Source organism: Doryrhamphus excisus, linkage group LG9 (genome assembly GCF_037039965.1).
Source record: "Doryrhamphus excisus strain RoL-2023G ecotype Guam linkage group LG9, RoL_Dexc_Guam_v1.1, whole genome shotgun sequence".
NCBI classification, from domain to species: domain Eukaryota; kingdom Metazoa; phylum Chordata; class Actinopteri; order Syngnathiformes; family Syngnathidae; genus Doryrhamphus; species Doryrhamphus excisus.
Window position 1 is genome coordinate 4,302,048 of NC_136365.1, and position 13,631 is coordinate 4,315,678.

General features: G+C 39.5%; 2 protein-coding genes across 4 annotated transcripts; both read right to left on the minus strand.

Moving 5' to 3' along the window:
• Positions 1 to 1,713: 1,713 nt before the first annotated feature.
• On the minus strand, positions 1,714 to 4,879 carry nansa (N-acetylneuraminic acid synthase a). Its single transcript, XM_058082627.2, has 6 exons — positions 4,619 to 4,879; positions 3,829 to 4,044; positions 3,659 to 3,758; positions 3,432 to 3,586; positions 3,093 to 3,359; positions 1,714 to 2,262 (listed from the first exon to the last, which is right to left on the minus strand). The coding sequence occupies exons 1-6, from the start codon at positions 4,748 to 4,750 to the stop codon at positions 2,053 to 2,055; spliced, it is 1,080 nt and encodes a 359-aa protein (XP_057938610.2). The 5' UTR covers positions 4,751 to 4,879; the 3' UTR covers positions 1,714 to 2,052.
• Positions 4,880 to 6,435: 1,556 nt separating this feature from the next.
• Positions 6,436 to 13,341, minus strand: clta (clathrin, light chain A). Of its 3 annotated transcripts, XM_058082638.2 has the most exons (7): positions 13,045 to 13,340; positions 12,359 to 12,387; positions 11,517 to 11,634; positions 11,035 to 11,146; positions 10,101 to 10,154; positions 8,597 to 8,632; positions 6,436 to 7,238 (listed from the first exon to the last, which is right to left on the minus strand). In XM_058082638.2, the coding sequence occupies exons 1-7, from the start codon at positions 13,220 to 13,222 to the stop codon at positions 7,067 to 7,069; spliced, it is 699 nt and encodes a 232-aa protein (XP_057938621.2). In that variant the 5' UTR covers positions 13,223 to 13,340; the 3' UTR covers positions 6,436 to 7,066. The 3 variants fall into 3 exon arrangements, with proteins under 3 accessions (XP_057938621.2, XP_078649352.1, XP_057938630.2); XM_078793226.1 differs by lacking the exon at positions 8,597 to 8,632 and having other exon boundaries at positions 13,045 to 13,341; XM_058082647.2 differs by lacking the exons at positions 8,597 to 8,632; positions 10,101 to 10,154 and having other exon boundaries at positions 13,045 to 13,337.
• Between the last annotated feature and the right edge of the window lie 290 nt (positions 13,342 to 13,631).

A 13,631-nucleotide genomic window follows, 5' to 3' on the forward strand; every position in this document is an offset into this window, starting at 1 on the left:
GAATAAAAACAGTAGTGCAAGTACACACACACACATACCAACACCTTGGAGAGGCACTGGTCTAAAATATGTCATCAAATGATGGAGAAGATGTTACAGTCTGAGGTGACTGCTTCATTTAAGATTTGAAGGATTCTGTATTGGGGCCAGAGTTGCTATGTTTAAGGCGATGCACTGTCCCGAAGGAGCTAAACTTGTTATGTAACCAAGCAAGTAGAGCTATTCTTTCTTCCAGGTAGCCTGAGGTATAGTTGATTGCCTGCGGGTGCCTGAAATACAAATAAGTCTCTTCACATGCAAGAGAGCCTAACTTGACCCCCCCGAGAGTAACACAATTGTCTCAATCTGCTTTTTTTTTGAAAGCCTCTGGCTCGCCAGAGAGTTTGCACAAATGTATGTAACGTTGACTTGATGTAAAGGTGGAAAGGTACTCACGCACGGATCATGGTTTGTGAAGGTGGGTCGGTACGGGGTTTACTGGCCCAAGCATCTATTGTATGTCACCATTCATTGTTATTGTACATCCTCATGTTTTCTGGGTGATTCCTTGCTTGGTATATCTATGGTACAGATGTTACATGTATTTAAATACATAGTGCATTTACTTATGTACATAGAATGACAATAAATACATAACATTAAACACATAATATAATAATAAATAATTATTAAAATAGCAGTGCCACAAAGCATGATGGGAGATCACATTAGACTCATTTAGCAAAGCCTACTGCTACCACAATAGTGGAAAATTAATAAAGGTTGGATAGCACAGCTGGTCGAGTGCTTGGATCCAGATGCATAGTTGGGTTTATTTCCTGATTTGAGCTCAAACTACCAATTTGCGCTTACCTTCATTCTATGTTTTAGCGTATTTCCACAGCATTTCAGTCCAGCTTCAGTTTCTGCACATCCATTCTACATTTCAATTTTGGCACCTTTTCAAAGCGTTTCAATTTTCCAGCATTCACAGGTAATGTCTGCTGACATTGCATCATCGAGTTCAGGGGTCAATAACCTTTACTATGTTTTACATTTTACGCCCTTGCCCACCAGAGAGAAATAGCTTGGAGCTGCAAAATATACATTTAAAACAACGTTTTAGAAACACTAAGAAGAGAATACAACAAATAGAAGTGCAGTGAGCGTGCATGTGTAAGGGATTCCAACAATAGGGTTATCATGGTATCATCTTGGTTAAATCTCATATTTTCGCACGATACTTACCAATTCTGTGATTTCCAAGATGGCTACTCAAGATTATTTTGCCAAAGCTGTGTGTTATACATGTGAAAGAGAAAATAATGCATACTGTAGCTCTTTGGGAAGGAAACGTTCCTATTTCTTTATGCAAGTTTTATTCTTAATGTGGCAGCAAAACAGAGCAGTTGAACACAGATCAACATGTAGTCCTTCTCACTTCTGCCTTCACATGAACAAGGCCAAAGGTCACATACACACCCCCTTTTCATAGTTGTCTCAGGCAATGCCTATGACATAGTTACGAGTATTTTCTTCGTAATTTTTAATTTTTATTTTCATAATATTAATATTTTTTTCTCTTGTGAGTAGTGTATATACTCATGTTCATATTTTAGACCTGCAACAGCCAGGCTGAGAAGATTGAGAAAGGAGGTGCCACATGGGTCTGTCCTCTCACTACTACTGTTCAAGATTACATCCAGAAATCAATCATCGTGTGTAACTAAAAGGCTGATTTAAATCTTTATTTCACAGGCACCAAACAAATTGACACTGCCTTCTACAAAGAAGCAATAGAGCAGATACTTCATCGAGCCATGGCTAATTAGCAGCCTTCTTCACTGTTTATGACATTGGCCACTAATTACCGTAGATGTGACCTCTTGTTTTCATCAGTGCATCATTGCCTTTAGGAAGAGGAGACATTGTCATTGCCACCTCTTGGGACAATTACCCACTCTTGTTCGTGATTACTGAAACTTATACAAAAAAAAACAATCACCCACCAAATTATGCCCACATGATTAAGGGCCTCACCATGTAAGTGCTTTAGTCCCAGTCTTAGAAATATCAGCATTTGGCCCTCTTCCCATAGCTCTCCACCACCTCTGGTACGACGCTCTCATCTTCTCCCACATCCTCAGTTACAACCTTGCCAATCAGCTGGAAGATGTCTTCGGCTGCTACACCCATAGGCGTGGCCACCTTCACCGTCAACATGTCCTGAGTGAGGACTGTTCCTTTGGGGATTTTCACCTTGGCCACCACAGATTTCCCCAGCTTGAGAAAATAAAATTGTTATTATTCATTTTGGTACTAGAACAATCAGAGTGCTGGTCAACTTCTGATTGGTTCAGATTACAAATTAATTGTTTCCATTAACAAATATGAGTTCAGTGGCACCTCCGCTTAGCACGTTTTTCAGTTAACAACCAAATTTTTTGCTAAAACTTTGCCTTGGCAGGCCAAGTGGTTAGCATGATGGCCACACAGTCAGGTGTTAGAGATGATATGGGTTCAAATCGCCGCTTGTTTGCGTGTGAGTTTTCTCTGATTACTCCGATTTCATCCCACAATCCAAACACATGCATGCTGGTTAATTGGCAACCACAAATTGCCCATAGGTGTGTGAATGTTTTGTCAATATGTGCCCTGCAATTGGCTGGCAACCAGTCCAGGGTGTACCCCATCTTTCGCCCGAAGTCAGGTGATGAAGCAACTCCACAATAGAAGAGAGCATGTTTGGTGCAGTTTTAAATCGTAAAAACGGCCACACGTTGGCAGAAGTGCCTTTTAGAAGAACTCGGCCTGCAACTTTCCCATAGAAATACACTCTGCACAGCAACCAGGAAGTGAAAAGGCACAGAGTGTTGTAGTTTGAATAGATTACATATTAAGGAAATATTTTAATGCATTCACACATGCAATTCAGTTCAAAATGTGAAAATTACAAATAATTCATGGTGTTATTCAATTGTGCATACATTCTTATAATGTAAAACAACCATTTTTTGTGTTGTTTCTGTTGTGGAATGGTTATTTGTATATTTTTTCCCCTTTTTTACCCATGTTCTACTGATGATTACTAAAAAATCTAATGAAAGTCTTACCTTGTCATGGCATGGTTTCTCACAAGGAAGCATCCGCTTGAGTCCACTACCCAGCGCCTTCTCCACAAGTCGGATAGAGCGAACCAGTTCAGCCAGCTCAGAAGGCTCCAGCGACGCCTCATGGTCACTACCCTTCCACGTCTTGTCCAGTGTCACATGACGTTCGATGACTTTTGCCCCCAAAGCAACAGCTGCCACCGAAATACTGATTCCAGACTCGTGGCCTGAATAGCCAATTGGAATATCGGGGAATTCCTTTTGGTATTCCTGTGAATTGAAAGAGACGAAATAATACGGGCTTTGATATATTCATACAAAAAGGTTATGTGGTCTATTTACTGTGATCACTCTGAGGTTGACATCCTCAGGCTCAAGGGGGTATGCGCTGGTACACTGCAAGATGGCAAAGTTTTCATTGTGTTCCTTCACTGTCTTGTATACCCGACGCATTGTCTCTATGGATTGCATCCCACTGGACACCACCATGGGGCGCCCTGACACACATAACACAAGCCATGAACAAGACAGTCATTCATACGACTTATTACATCTATACAGTTTTATACCTTTCTTGGCCGTCTTCTCCAGATAAGGGAAGTTGTTGGTGTCTCCTGAGCCCACTTTGAAGAAAGGCACATTAAGCTCATGGAGGAACTCTACGGCCATCTAGGGGCAGAAACATAAGGGGGAAAAAAGTCAGATCAAAGTCATAATATTCATGCAGGTATTGACACACCTCATCCATTCCCGAGGCAGTGAAGAAGATTCCCACGTCCTCTGCATATTTCTGTAGCTCCTTGTATTGCTCATGGTTGAACTCCAGGTGGCGCTTGTGATCGCCGTAAGTTTTCCCCCAAGAGTGTTTGGAAGTGTAGGCGCGTTCTAAGGCTCGTTTGTTAAATTTGTACTCCAGTTCACTCTTCTGGAATTTGGCACAATCTGCACCACAATCCTGTACGTGGAGTAAAGTGAGACACAAAAGCAATATATATTATACATGAATAAATAATATACAAAAAATAAATACAATATTTTTAAGAAGAAAAAAATCTCCAGCACACTGTGTCCAAAGTTTTTTCAACAGAGGGCAACGTACGGAAACAAAACATGAAACGATGCGGTGGTCCACGGTGATATTTGGATATATACATAATTTTTTATTTTGTAAAAAGGCAATGTGAACATAAACATCACGACTGGAAAACGATTGCACAGTATCTCAAAAAGGCAAGTAGATATGGTTTTGTATCCAATAATGACTACCTTTCAAAGAGAAAGTCGAACAATGCTCATTTTCAATATTCCTAGCATGTGCAAACAAATAGCACATCTTGATTAGCATTAATTAAGGCTGTTCAAGCCACGTTTTAAAGTGAAACTTTCAAAACGTTTGAACGCATTAAGCTGCGATTTTTCATATACATATATATTCATTTTTGTTTACAAATTTAACTTATCCAAGCATCAATCAGAAACAACATGTTTTAAGAAATCCCGCAGTTGCATATCCGAGTAGCGGTTGTTACCTTTGCCATTTTTATCATCTTCTTGGCAAGCTCGATGTCGCCCTGGTGGTTCTGTCCAATTTCAGCAATAATAAAACACGGATGGTTGCCTCCAATCATCCTCCCGGGACACAATTCAAACTTTAAAGGCATGTTGGTATCAGGAAAAACGAAAAACTTAGTATTTTCTGACTTGAATTGATCCGAGAGGAGCGATGAGTTGGTCTTGCTATGAGAAGCCGACCGGAACAGTTACTCTGGTGCACACCCCGGAAGTGATATGACTTCCGTATTTGGAGCGCTAAAAGGACTGCCTGATATGTTTTTAAAGAAATTATTTTATGGCTTAGTCTCACCTTACTTTAAGCATATCTAATACAGTGTTTCTATCCGCTTTTTATTTGTTAATTTTTTTAATAATTTTTTTCACATTGCCAACTTTGTTGTCTTTGTTGCAGCCTATTGAATGCAGTAATGCTGTCAACTTACAGTAGCCTATGTCCTGGTTGAAACGTGGTAACTGTAGGACGAGCTCTGACTACATGTTTTTACTTTTCAAGGTCACCAGTAATATATCATAAAACAACATAATCATCCTTTTTTTATCGTTTTCCTCATAGTTTACTAAGACCGTCTGCTCAAACAAGGAGTGGGCAATGTTACTTTAAGCTCCAGTCTAACAGGTCTTGGTCATGGAAAAACACACACTTACACACGGGGCAAGGTAGGATCTACAATCCTTCATCCTTCTTTTGGACACTGTCAATTAGTACAATAGAGCGATTTTTAAGAATTGAAAATACACAACAAAAATACAAACGCAAACTTTGTTTCATCTATCATTTTTCATGCACTGAACTCAAACTTTTGCAATGTACACAAAAGGCATAGCTCGCTGAAATATTGTTCACAAATTTGTCTAAATCTGTATTAGTGAGCATTCATCGCCAGTAGTTCTGTCCTCAATTGTTAATGTTTTCTTTGGTATACCAGTTTGACGTCTGATACATCTTCCAAATGGCAGTACTGGCTATGAAAAATGTTTGTGCAATGGTTCTGATATATCTTCTCTCAGATTCACAATTGGTTTTCACCTCTAAATGCACAACCTGACATTCATTGCCATTTATTGATTGTATAAGAAATGTAGTAGGTCAGGCCCACCTGTTCCAATGCTTCTGCTCACATGAAACATAGCACCTTTTGTTTGAATCCACCTTTCTACAAAGTTGTGCACCAGATGTAGATACCTGGAAAATAGCAGATATTGATACACAGCAAAAATAAAGGAACTGGCATCACTGTGCACACATCAACATTGTATGTACAGTCACATACAATGCATGTGGGTTAAAACTATGCCTGCGGTTCTCTCAAAACTACCATTTGACTCTTTTGTGCCTCAGGATGGCATCTCTTTTTACAGTAGCCCTGTGATACACTGCCATTCACAGTTAATGGTGTATTGTTGAAGGATCTACTTGACAGCCAAAGGATATGCACTGGAAAACCTGTCTTGTAGGAATCCTGGTAATTGTTTGCACTGCATGTATTCTTCTGTAATAAGTGTTTTTGATTTAGTCAAATGATGTGCACAAATTGTGGTTTGAAATAAATGAAGTGATTGACTCCCTGGGGCTTATGTAAATACAAAACTTGTTTGGTGTATTTATAGTCCAGTTATTGGAAATGTCTCTAACCAGTCACCTAAGGGCAGAACAAAAGCTCTGACGACACAGATGCGAGGTAAAATATAACAAAAGTTGTCATTCACCGTTTACTGATATTGAAATCAAATGGACAATGGACATGCATGGCTGAACAACAGCTTTCTAGTATCTCTTTAAAACCACAACACTAACATGTTTTATATTCTGTATATATATTGCCTTCTGTATATGTACATAGGTGCACACAGAAAGTACATACACACACTGTCAACACACATACAAACATTAAATTGTAATGGACTGGACTGCTCATTTCCTGACTGCAGACGGAGGAGCTTTTCATGAGGAAATGCATAGATTTGAAATGAACTGAACACCATATGCCACAAATAGGCACAACACACACAATTTCAAAACACTTGCTGGATTTGGAGTTTCCACAATTTGGTCCTTAAAGAAAAAAATGGAAGGATGAATAACCACAAGGTGCTGAAGATTGATAAGACTGACTTTTAGGATGGATATAGCCTGATGGTCAAGTGAACCACATTGCAGTGTATCCATGGACCCAAAGGAAGAGATTGTTTTGATGACAATAGATACGTACAAGCCTATCAGGAATGGAACACTAGGATGGGTTAACCAGCTATATCCTTCCATTCGAGAAAGCTAGGTCTGTGTGTGGTAAACGTATGTACAAAAGGGGCGTATGCCGCCTTTTTTCTGAATACAGATATGGGTCATTGGGTGTTGGGTTGTGTTTGCATTGGTGGTGATCTTGGATGATGTAAAGCTGAGTCTAGCGGACCAGCGGGGACTGCTTGAGGGAGATGAGGACGGAGCGCATGCGGGACACATCTTTAGCTTGCTTGCTGGACTTAGGGTTGAAGTCGCAGAGGCGAGCCACGCGTTCCCATTCTGTGCCAGGGTTGTTCTCATCCATGTCTGAAATCATGGCCTCCTCGGCTGCCCTGCACCCGACAGGGGGGAGGAGAGACGAGATAGAAACCCATCAGTGGCGGAAGAGGTGACATAGTGATAAGAACATTGTAAAAAGACAGCTCGGAGATAGTCCTCTGCTGATAACCAAGTTAGTGAAGTCCGAAAGTGAAAAGTTGTATTCCTTTGCCTGACTGACTAAATACAACTCAGAGGGAAGGGATGGTGGCTATTGTAATTCTGCAATTATATAACAAGTAATTATCGGAATCGAATGGCTGACTTTGACAGTGCAATAGCTGTGTACATTTGATGAGTTATACATACTAGAATATATGTGTGTACAGTTAAAAGCACGCATCTCCAAATGTCAGATTCTACTTTTCATGCCAAACAAAGCTGGGGGGGCAATAATACTCAAAACAAAGCTTCAGTTTGCTACAATGTAAATCCAATGTTATTTATGTGCGACCAGCCAGATAGCTGCATTAAAAAATGCTATCCTTCACATGAGCCAGCATAGTAGTAATTCTGAACATGTGACGCAAACAAAGTAGATAGATAATATAGTGCATCTCGATTTGAAAGTTTGACCCCTTTTGAGTCAAATATATATTGAGGCATATAGCACACAGCATAACATGTGCAGTCTTTAATGAAAATAATGGTCATTTGAATTATAACATTATAAAAAAATGAAATGTGGCTAATCATCTGTCAGTCCAAGTGTCATTTGGTTCAGCAGAGGTGACCTCAGAGCAGGACACAGACTTCAGCATTCTGCCCACAAAGTAAATAAAGACGGAACAACTGAATACCCCATTATTGGTATTGAAATATCTTGCTATTTAAAATTCTGTCCATAGCTGCTCACTGCTCTTCCACTTCTATGGGTTCATGTTTTTAAACTTTCTAGGTTGCAACAGCCAGTTATATTGACGAAAAGCTCATCACTATAGTTGTCCTTGATTAAAACAAAACACCGTAGCCAAGTGTTTTGTTATTCTGCTTTTAACCAAGTCCATACAAAGTGGAAGCACTACTGGGCCTTTGCCATGCATGGTGCTGGAGAGCAGGTGGAACGGTGGCTTACTTTGATTTTGGTGTTTTAACTGTGGAACCGATTCATGTCTAATTAGAGAAGGTCAAAGTTTTTTTTTTAAAAAAGAAAAGAAACAAAAAGGCCCCTGTCAGGACCACATGTGAAATTTACATTTGACTACCACGTCACTCACCATCATAACCAACTACAGATTAGACAAGGCACATCACAAAAAACGGTTATGTTACATGAAACAATACATACAATAACTTGGCTAATACACAAAGCTGCGTGTAACCCCACCCCATAAGCAAACTTAAATGGATATTGGGTGTTTTGTTACTTAACTGGTCTAGGCGGTAGCAAGGATGGTTAATGTGTGTGCTTTAAGGTGCATAGAAAAAGAAAAGAGGGAGAAACAGTTTCACAGGTCAGAATTTAGAAGACAAAAAAGCAAAAGGGTGGGGGCAAAATGAAAGACAACTAAATGAGCTAAATGCAGATGTTTAAAGCCGGCATGCAAAAGCAACACATAAGGAGTTTTCTTCAGCCTTTCTAAAGTGCTCAAAAGCATCAGTGAGCAGCCTTTGTTTTCCTCACTGGAAAGCTCAAGTTCGGTAGCTACACACAAGGACGCAGTGGCCAGGAGTCTACAATATGGAGGGCAGCTAATTATGTGTCACCTAATCGGTAAATCGGTATTGGTTATTTAGTAGTGATGCAAATGAAGGACAGTTACCTTTGAACTGTTATTTGTTCCATTACAGAGAGGAAATATATGCATTGAGGTGTACATAATAATCAATGACTAAAGTTGCCCTAATATCCTCCACATGAGCCCAACACCAATGTAATACCACAAGCTCCATTACACCATATTTAACTACTCAGAGCCGTTATACATTACTCAGGCCTTACTGGTTAGAGAGTAAAAGCAAAGGCTGCACAACTTGGGTACAGTAGAACCTTGGTTAGCATCTGCGCCGGTTAGCGTGTTTTTAATCACCTTAAATGAACATTTACGGTTCTGATATAAATAATTGGATTTACATGATTTCCTATGGGAACATTTTGCTTGGTTTAAGTCTGTTTCAGTTAGAGTCGCACCTTCTGGAACAAATTAATGACGCTAACGAAGGTTTCACTGTACTTGCTAACACATTCTTCTTTAGGAGGACAACACGGAGGCTGCTAATGGTCTAACAAAGTGTAGTTTGAAGCAGTTGTGTATCTACAATGTCAAAACATCACAATCTACATACATTTCATCAGTGAGGACAAGTAGATAAAAAAACAAGTCATATTTTCAATACATGGATTGAAATAAAAATGATTTCTGGACTGCACCTCTTAAATATCCTAAACATTGTGATACATAGAACATGAGTCTTCCCACAACTCATGTATGTATATAATACTTTAATAGATAGTCTCTGCACAACAACTGCTTCAAAGCATCCTACACCTGAATATTTGGTATATTTGTTTGGGGGCACTAATTTATTTCTAAAAAATAAAACGTGCAATTTACACGGGGTTACATGTTGGATGTTGAATCAAATATATGAAAGTGAATGATGAGACACAAGTAAGGGAGTGTGGCAGCAGTAACATACTCTCAGATGTGACATGCTGATATGTTGGGGAGGGGGCACTCAAACGACAATGTAAATGGGAAAACAATAGCAATGGCAGTGTGTTCTGGTGGATGAGATGAAAACTGGTGAAAATCTACCATGTCCTAACTAATGAGATGGTAGGATGTTACATGGTTGGATTGTCGGTGAGAGTGGAAAAACAAACATGAGGCCAAAACCAATGAGGACAGAGGATGTTAGTTGGAGCAACATACACATAACCAATGAGCTCAGAGAAGGGCTGCTTGTAGAAGTCTTCATCCAGAACCCTGGACAAACATCCGCCCAAACGACAGTGCAGCAAGAGGGCAGAGAGAACAGGGAGAGCAGTAAAATGGAGAAGAGGATAGAAACACCAGTGTAATACTTACAAGACAATCAAGATTTGGAATATACTTGGCAGGGCAGGGATTGTTGAAATTAGGCGTCAGTTGTGTCACATACGGTTAATAAGACATCGCTGTTAGTATTTCCACAGTAGTGAGTAGTGATCTATGATTGTTAGCAGCCCAGTACAGAACAGATCAGAACTCTCACACCTCTTGTTAAGACCTGTGTGATTGTGATTCTCAGCCCCCTTTAGATCACTATTTGAAAATTGTAATGAAAAAGCAGAAAAAGTGATTTGAAATCAATAAAAAAAAATTCACAATACAAAATGCTGTAGAGGCTGTACAAGAGAGGTGTATACAATCAATTGCTAGCAAACGACTGTAAAAAAGCATTTCAAATTATACTCCCAAAAGGTTTTTACTTTGTTCTTAGTTATATTTTGATTTACTTAATAGTCGGTATGTACCTAAATTAATTTTTTCCCTTTGTATAAAGAAGGTAGTTATTTTACAAATTAGCAGGTAGATGACTGCCACACTTCATAAATCTTTGCATTGTCTGCCATCCAAAATGTATATGAAGAATTATCGTTTGTTTTTAGTGATGTCAGATGATCACATTTCCCTCATAATTAATCGAGAAACTTTAGTTGACAAACCCATGTTCCAAAGATTTTGAACTGATACCTAAATAAAACTGTTAGATTGTAATTTCAACTTTGCATCAACATCAGTGGGATTTTAATGTTGACACCGTAGTTCCACTGTTTTTACCAATACAATAGCCTCAGCTGGAGGCCATTTTTGAACCTGGTACCTGTTATTGGCTTTGGTTTTCTCCAGCTGCTCATTCTGCCTGGCATGCCACTCCTCCAGCTCCACCTTGGCCTTTGTCTTCCACTCCGACTCCTGCTTGCGAGAGTTATCATCTGACCAGGAAGGTGTGCAAGTAGAAGAATGATACAGGGAGGTTAGATTCTATGACAATGACAATAGTCCAGTCATACATCCATTCTCTACAATGTATCCTGTGTTCAGGGTCTAGGGTAAGCTGGAGTCTATACCAAAAGGTCCTGGTCCTGGACTGGGTTGCCAGTCAATCACAAGGCACATAGATTTACATCATTAACATGTCCAGTCAATGAGCGAAATAAAAGTAAGTACTGCAACACCAGTGATTCCAGTGTCCCTCTGACAGTAGTGACAGGACAGTTTTGCACCCCTGTGTTTTATAGGTAGAATTATAATGCATGAATGTCTATGTTGAACTCTGCTGCATTTGACAAGGTCTGGGCATACCAAGCAGCTCCAGTCTCTCTCTTTGCTCCTCCCTCCATTTGCGAAGGCTTTCTGGTTCTGCCTGAAGACGGTCTGCATTGGAAATTGCTGCATAGGCATCAGATGGACCGTTGCTTTCCTAAGATAGATGAGACAAGCAATATGCCCAAGAATGGTGTCAAATTCAAGACCAAGACAGGCTAAATAAGTGTTGACTCTTCCTGAATTATTTATACTACTATGATCTCTCCAGCTACCACCTTACAGCTGCAGAATGCTCTTGTGGATATTTATTTTTACCAGTACAATTATATATGTGTATTGTTCTCCGTTAAAGAAACTAAAGAATAGCCATTCCTTGTGCTTCTCTTACACACAAAAGAAAGTCCTGACAGTGCAAATGGCAGCAGAATGTTGCAATGACAGCACAGGAAAGGGAAACTAAGATGTTCTACTGGCCAGATATCTAAAACAAAAAGGTCAGCTGTTAAAGTACAATGATTTTGTTGTAAAATAAAACTTTAACACTCCCACTAAATGATACCTGTGTAGTTAATTTTTGAGAAACAAACACAAATATGATGTGAAAATGCTGCAAATACACACAAAAAAGACACACACACAAAGCCCAAAAACAAGTGCATGTCAAAAGTGCTGTTAGTTCATGGAACAAAAAGAACGTTTGCCAGGCTACCAGATCAGCGAACCAGATGAACTATTATGGCCAAGTGTTTCAAGCTTTTGGACATTTTGGGACATTTTTCCCTGTTGGCCACCGTAGCTATTCATAAAATAAACAAGGAAAAAATGTTTTCGTTCTTTGACAAAGTACTTCTTTGAAAATAAATGTTAAAAATATTTACCCCATGAAACTCTCCATTGACAGCCCCGTCTGGAAAGACACCAGGAAGATAACGGTTAAAAATCAATCAAGCAGTCATAGTTTGTAGACAGAGGAAAAGTTAATATCAGACTATTTTATACTACTCTCAAACACGTAGGGAAATGCACAACTGTTATGTTGTGTTACATGTGTTACATGTTGGCCATGCGCATTGAAAATTAGAGAAGCTCAAACTAAGTTCACCTGCAAAGTTTGCAACTTAGTGCATTTAGATTCACTCTGACATGTATCTGAAATATCACTTCTTGTGAATAGTATAAAATGTAACCAGTAAAGCACCAAGAACTGAGGGCAAAGGTAACCAGGCGTCGTGAATGACGTCTTGTTAACGTTAGGGGAGAAACAGGCTTCATTCATTTTATCAATTGCTTAAATTGTAGCTATTATTCAATAAAATGAATAAAAACAGTCCAGGATAAGGTTCCTATCATTATTTGGAACTATGTATTATTTTGTCGTGTGAAGTTAATGCCATCTTAGCTTAGGTAGGACCACTTTGCTAGCATGCTAGCATGTTAGCTTGATTTCGAGCTTAGCAGGACAGTGTAATTGACTTCCGCTTCATGTCCATACCATGACATTTTATTGTCATTTACCAAGTAATTCAGAGTGCAGTGTGTGCAGTTGACAGTGGTAGTCACCCACCGTTGGAATCTGTCAGTATCGAAGGGACCTCTCCACTGTCCAGGATGCTGAAGCCTTCGTCGTTTTCAATCCCCGCGATTTCGCTCTCCTGTTGGGCCAAAAATGCTGCAGCGGGGTCGTCGTCAGAGCCAACGCCGTTCCCAGCAGCCGGAGAGTTGAGCATGTCAAAATCATCCATGTTGTATTAATTAGTGGATATCAGAAAATGTGAAATCTCCAGCAGGTGTATATATTGACCAAGAACGATTAGCTGAAAAGGAAGGACACGCAAGAGCAAAAAAAAGTCATTTTAGAGAACCGGAAATGGACGAGTCGCCAATGAAAATCCTTAAAAGATGACTGATTGGATGAACAACCAACTGAAATACCTCTACCTCAGTCAGTAGCCAATCATAGCTAAATGTACGCCCACATGCTAGTCTCGTGACCTGTACGTGCTGTCACAACTTTAATGATGAAAAGAAAAAAAAATGCACTTTAGTCACTGCAACATGATATTGACTACTGATTGTATAGAACTTTGTCCAACGACAAGCTTTTTCGTTATGGAAATGTTACATTGTATCAGTTAGTGTACTATTTATACT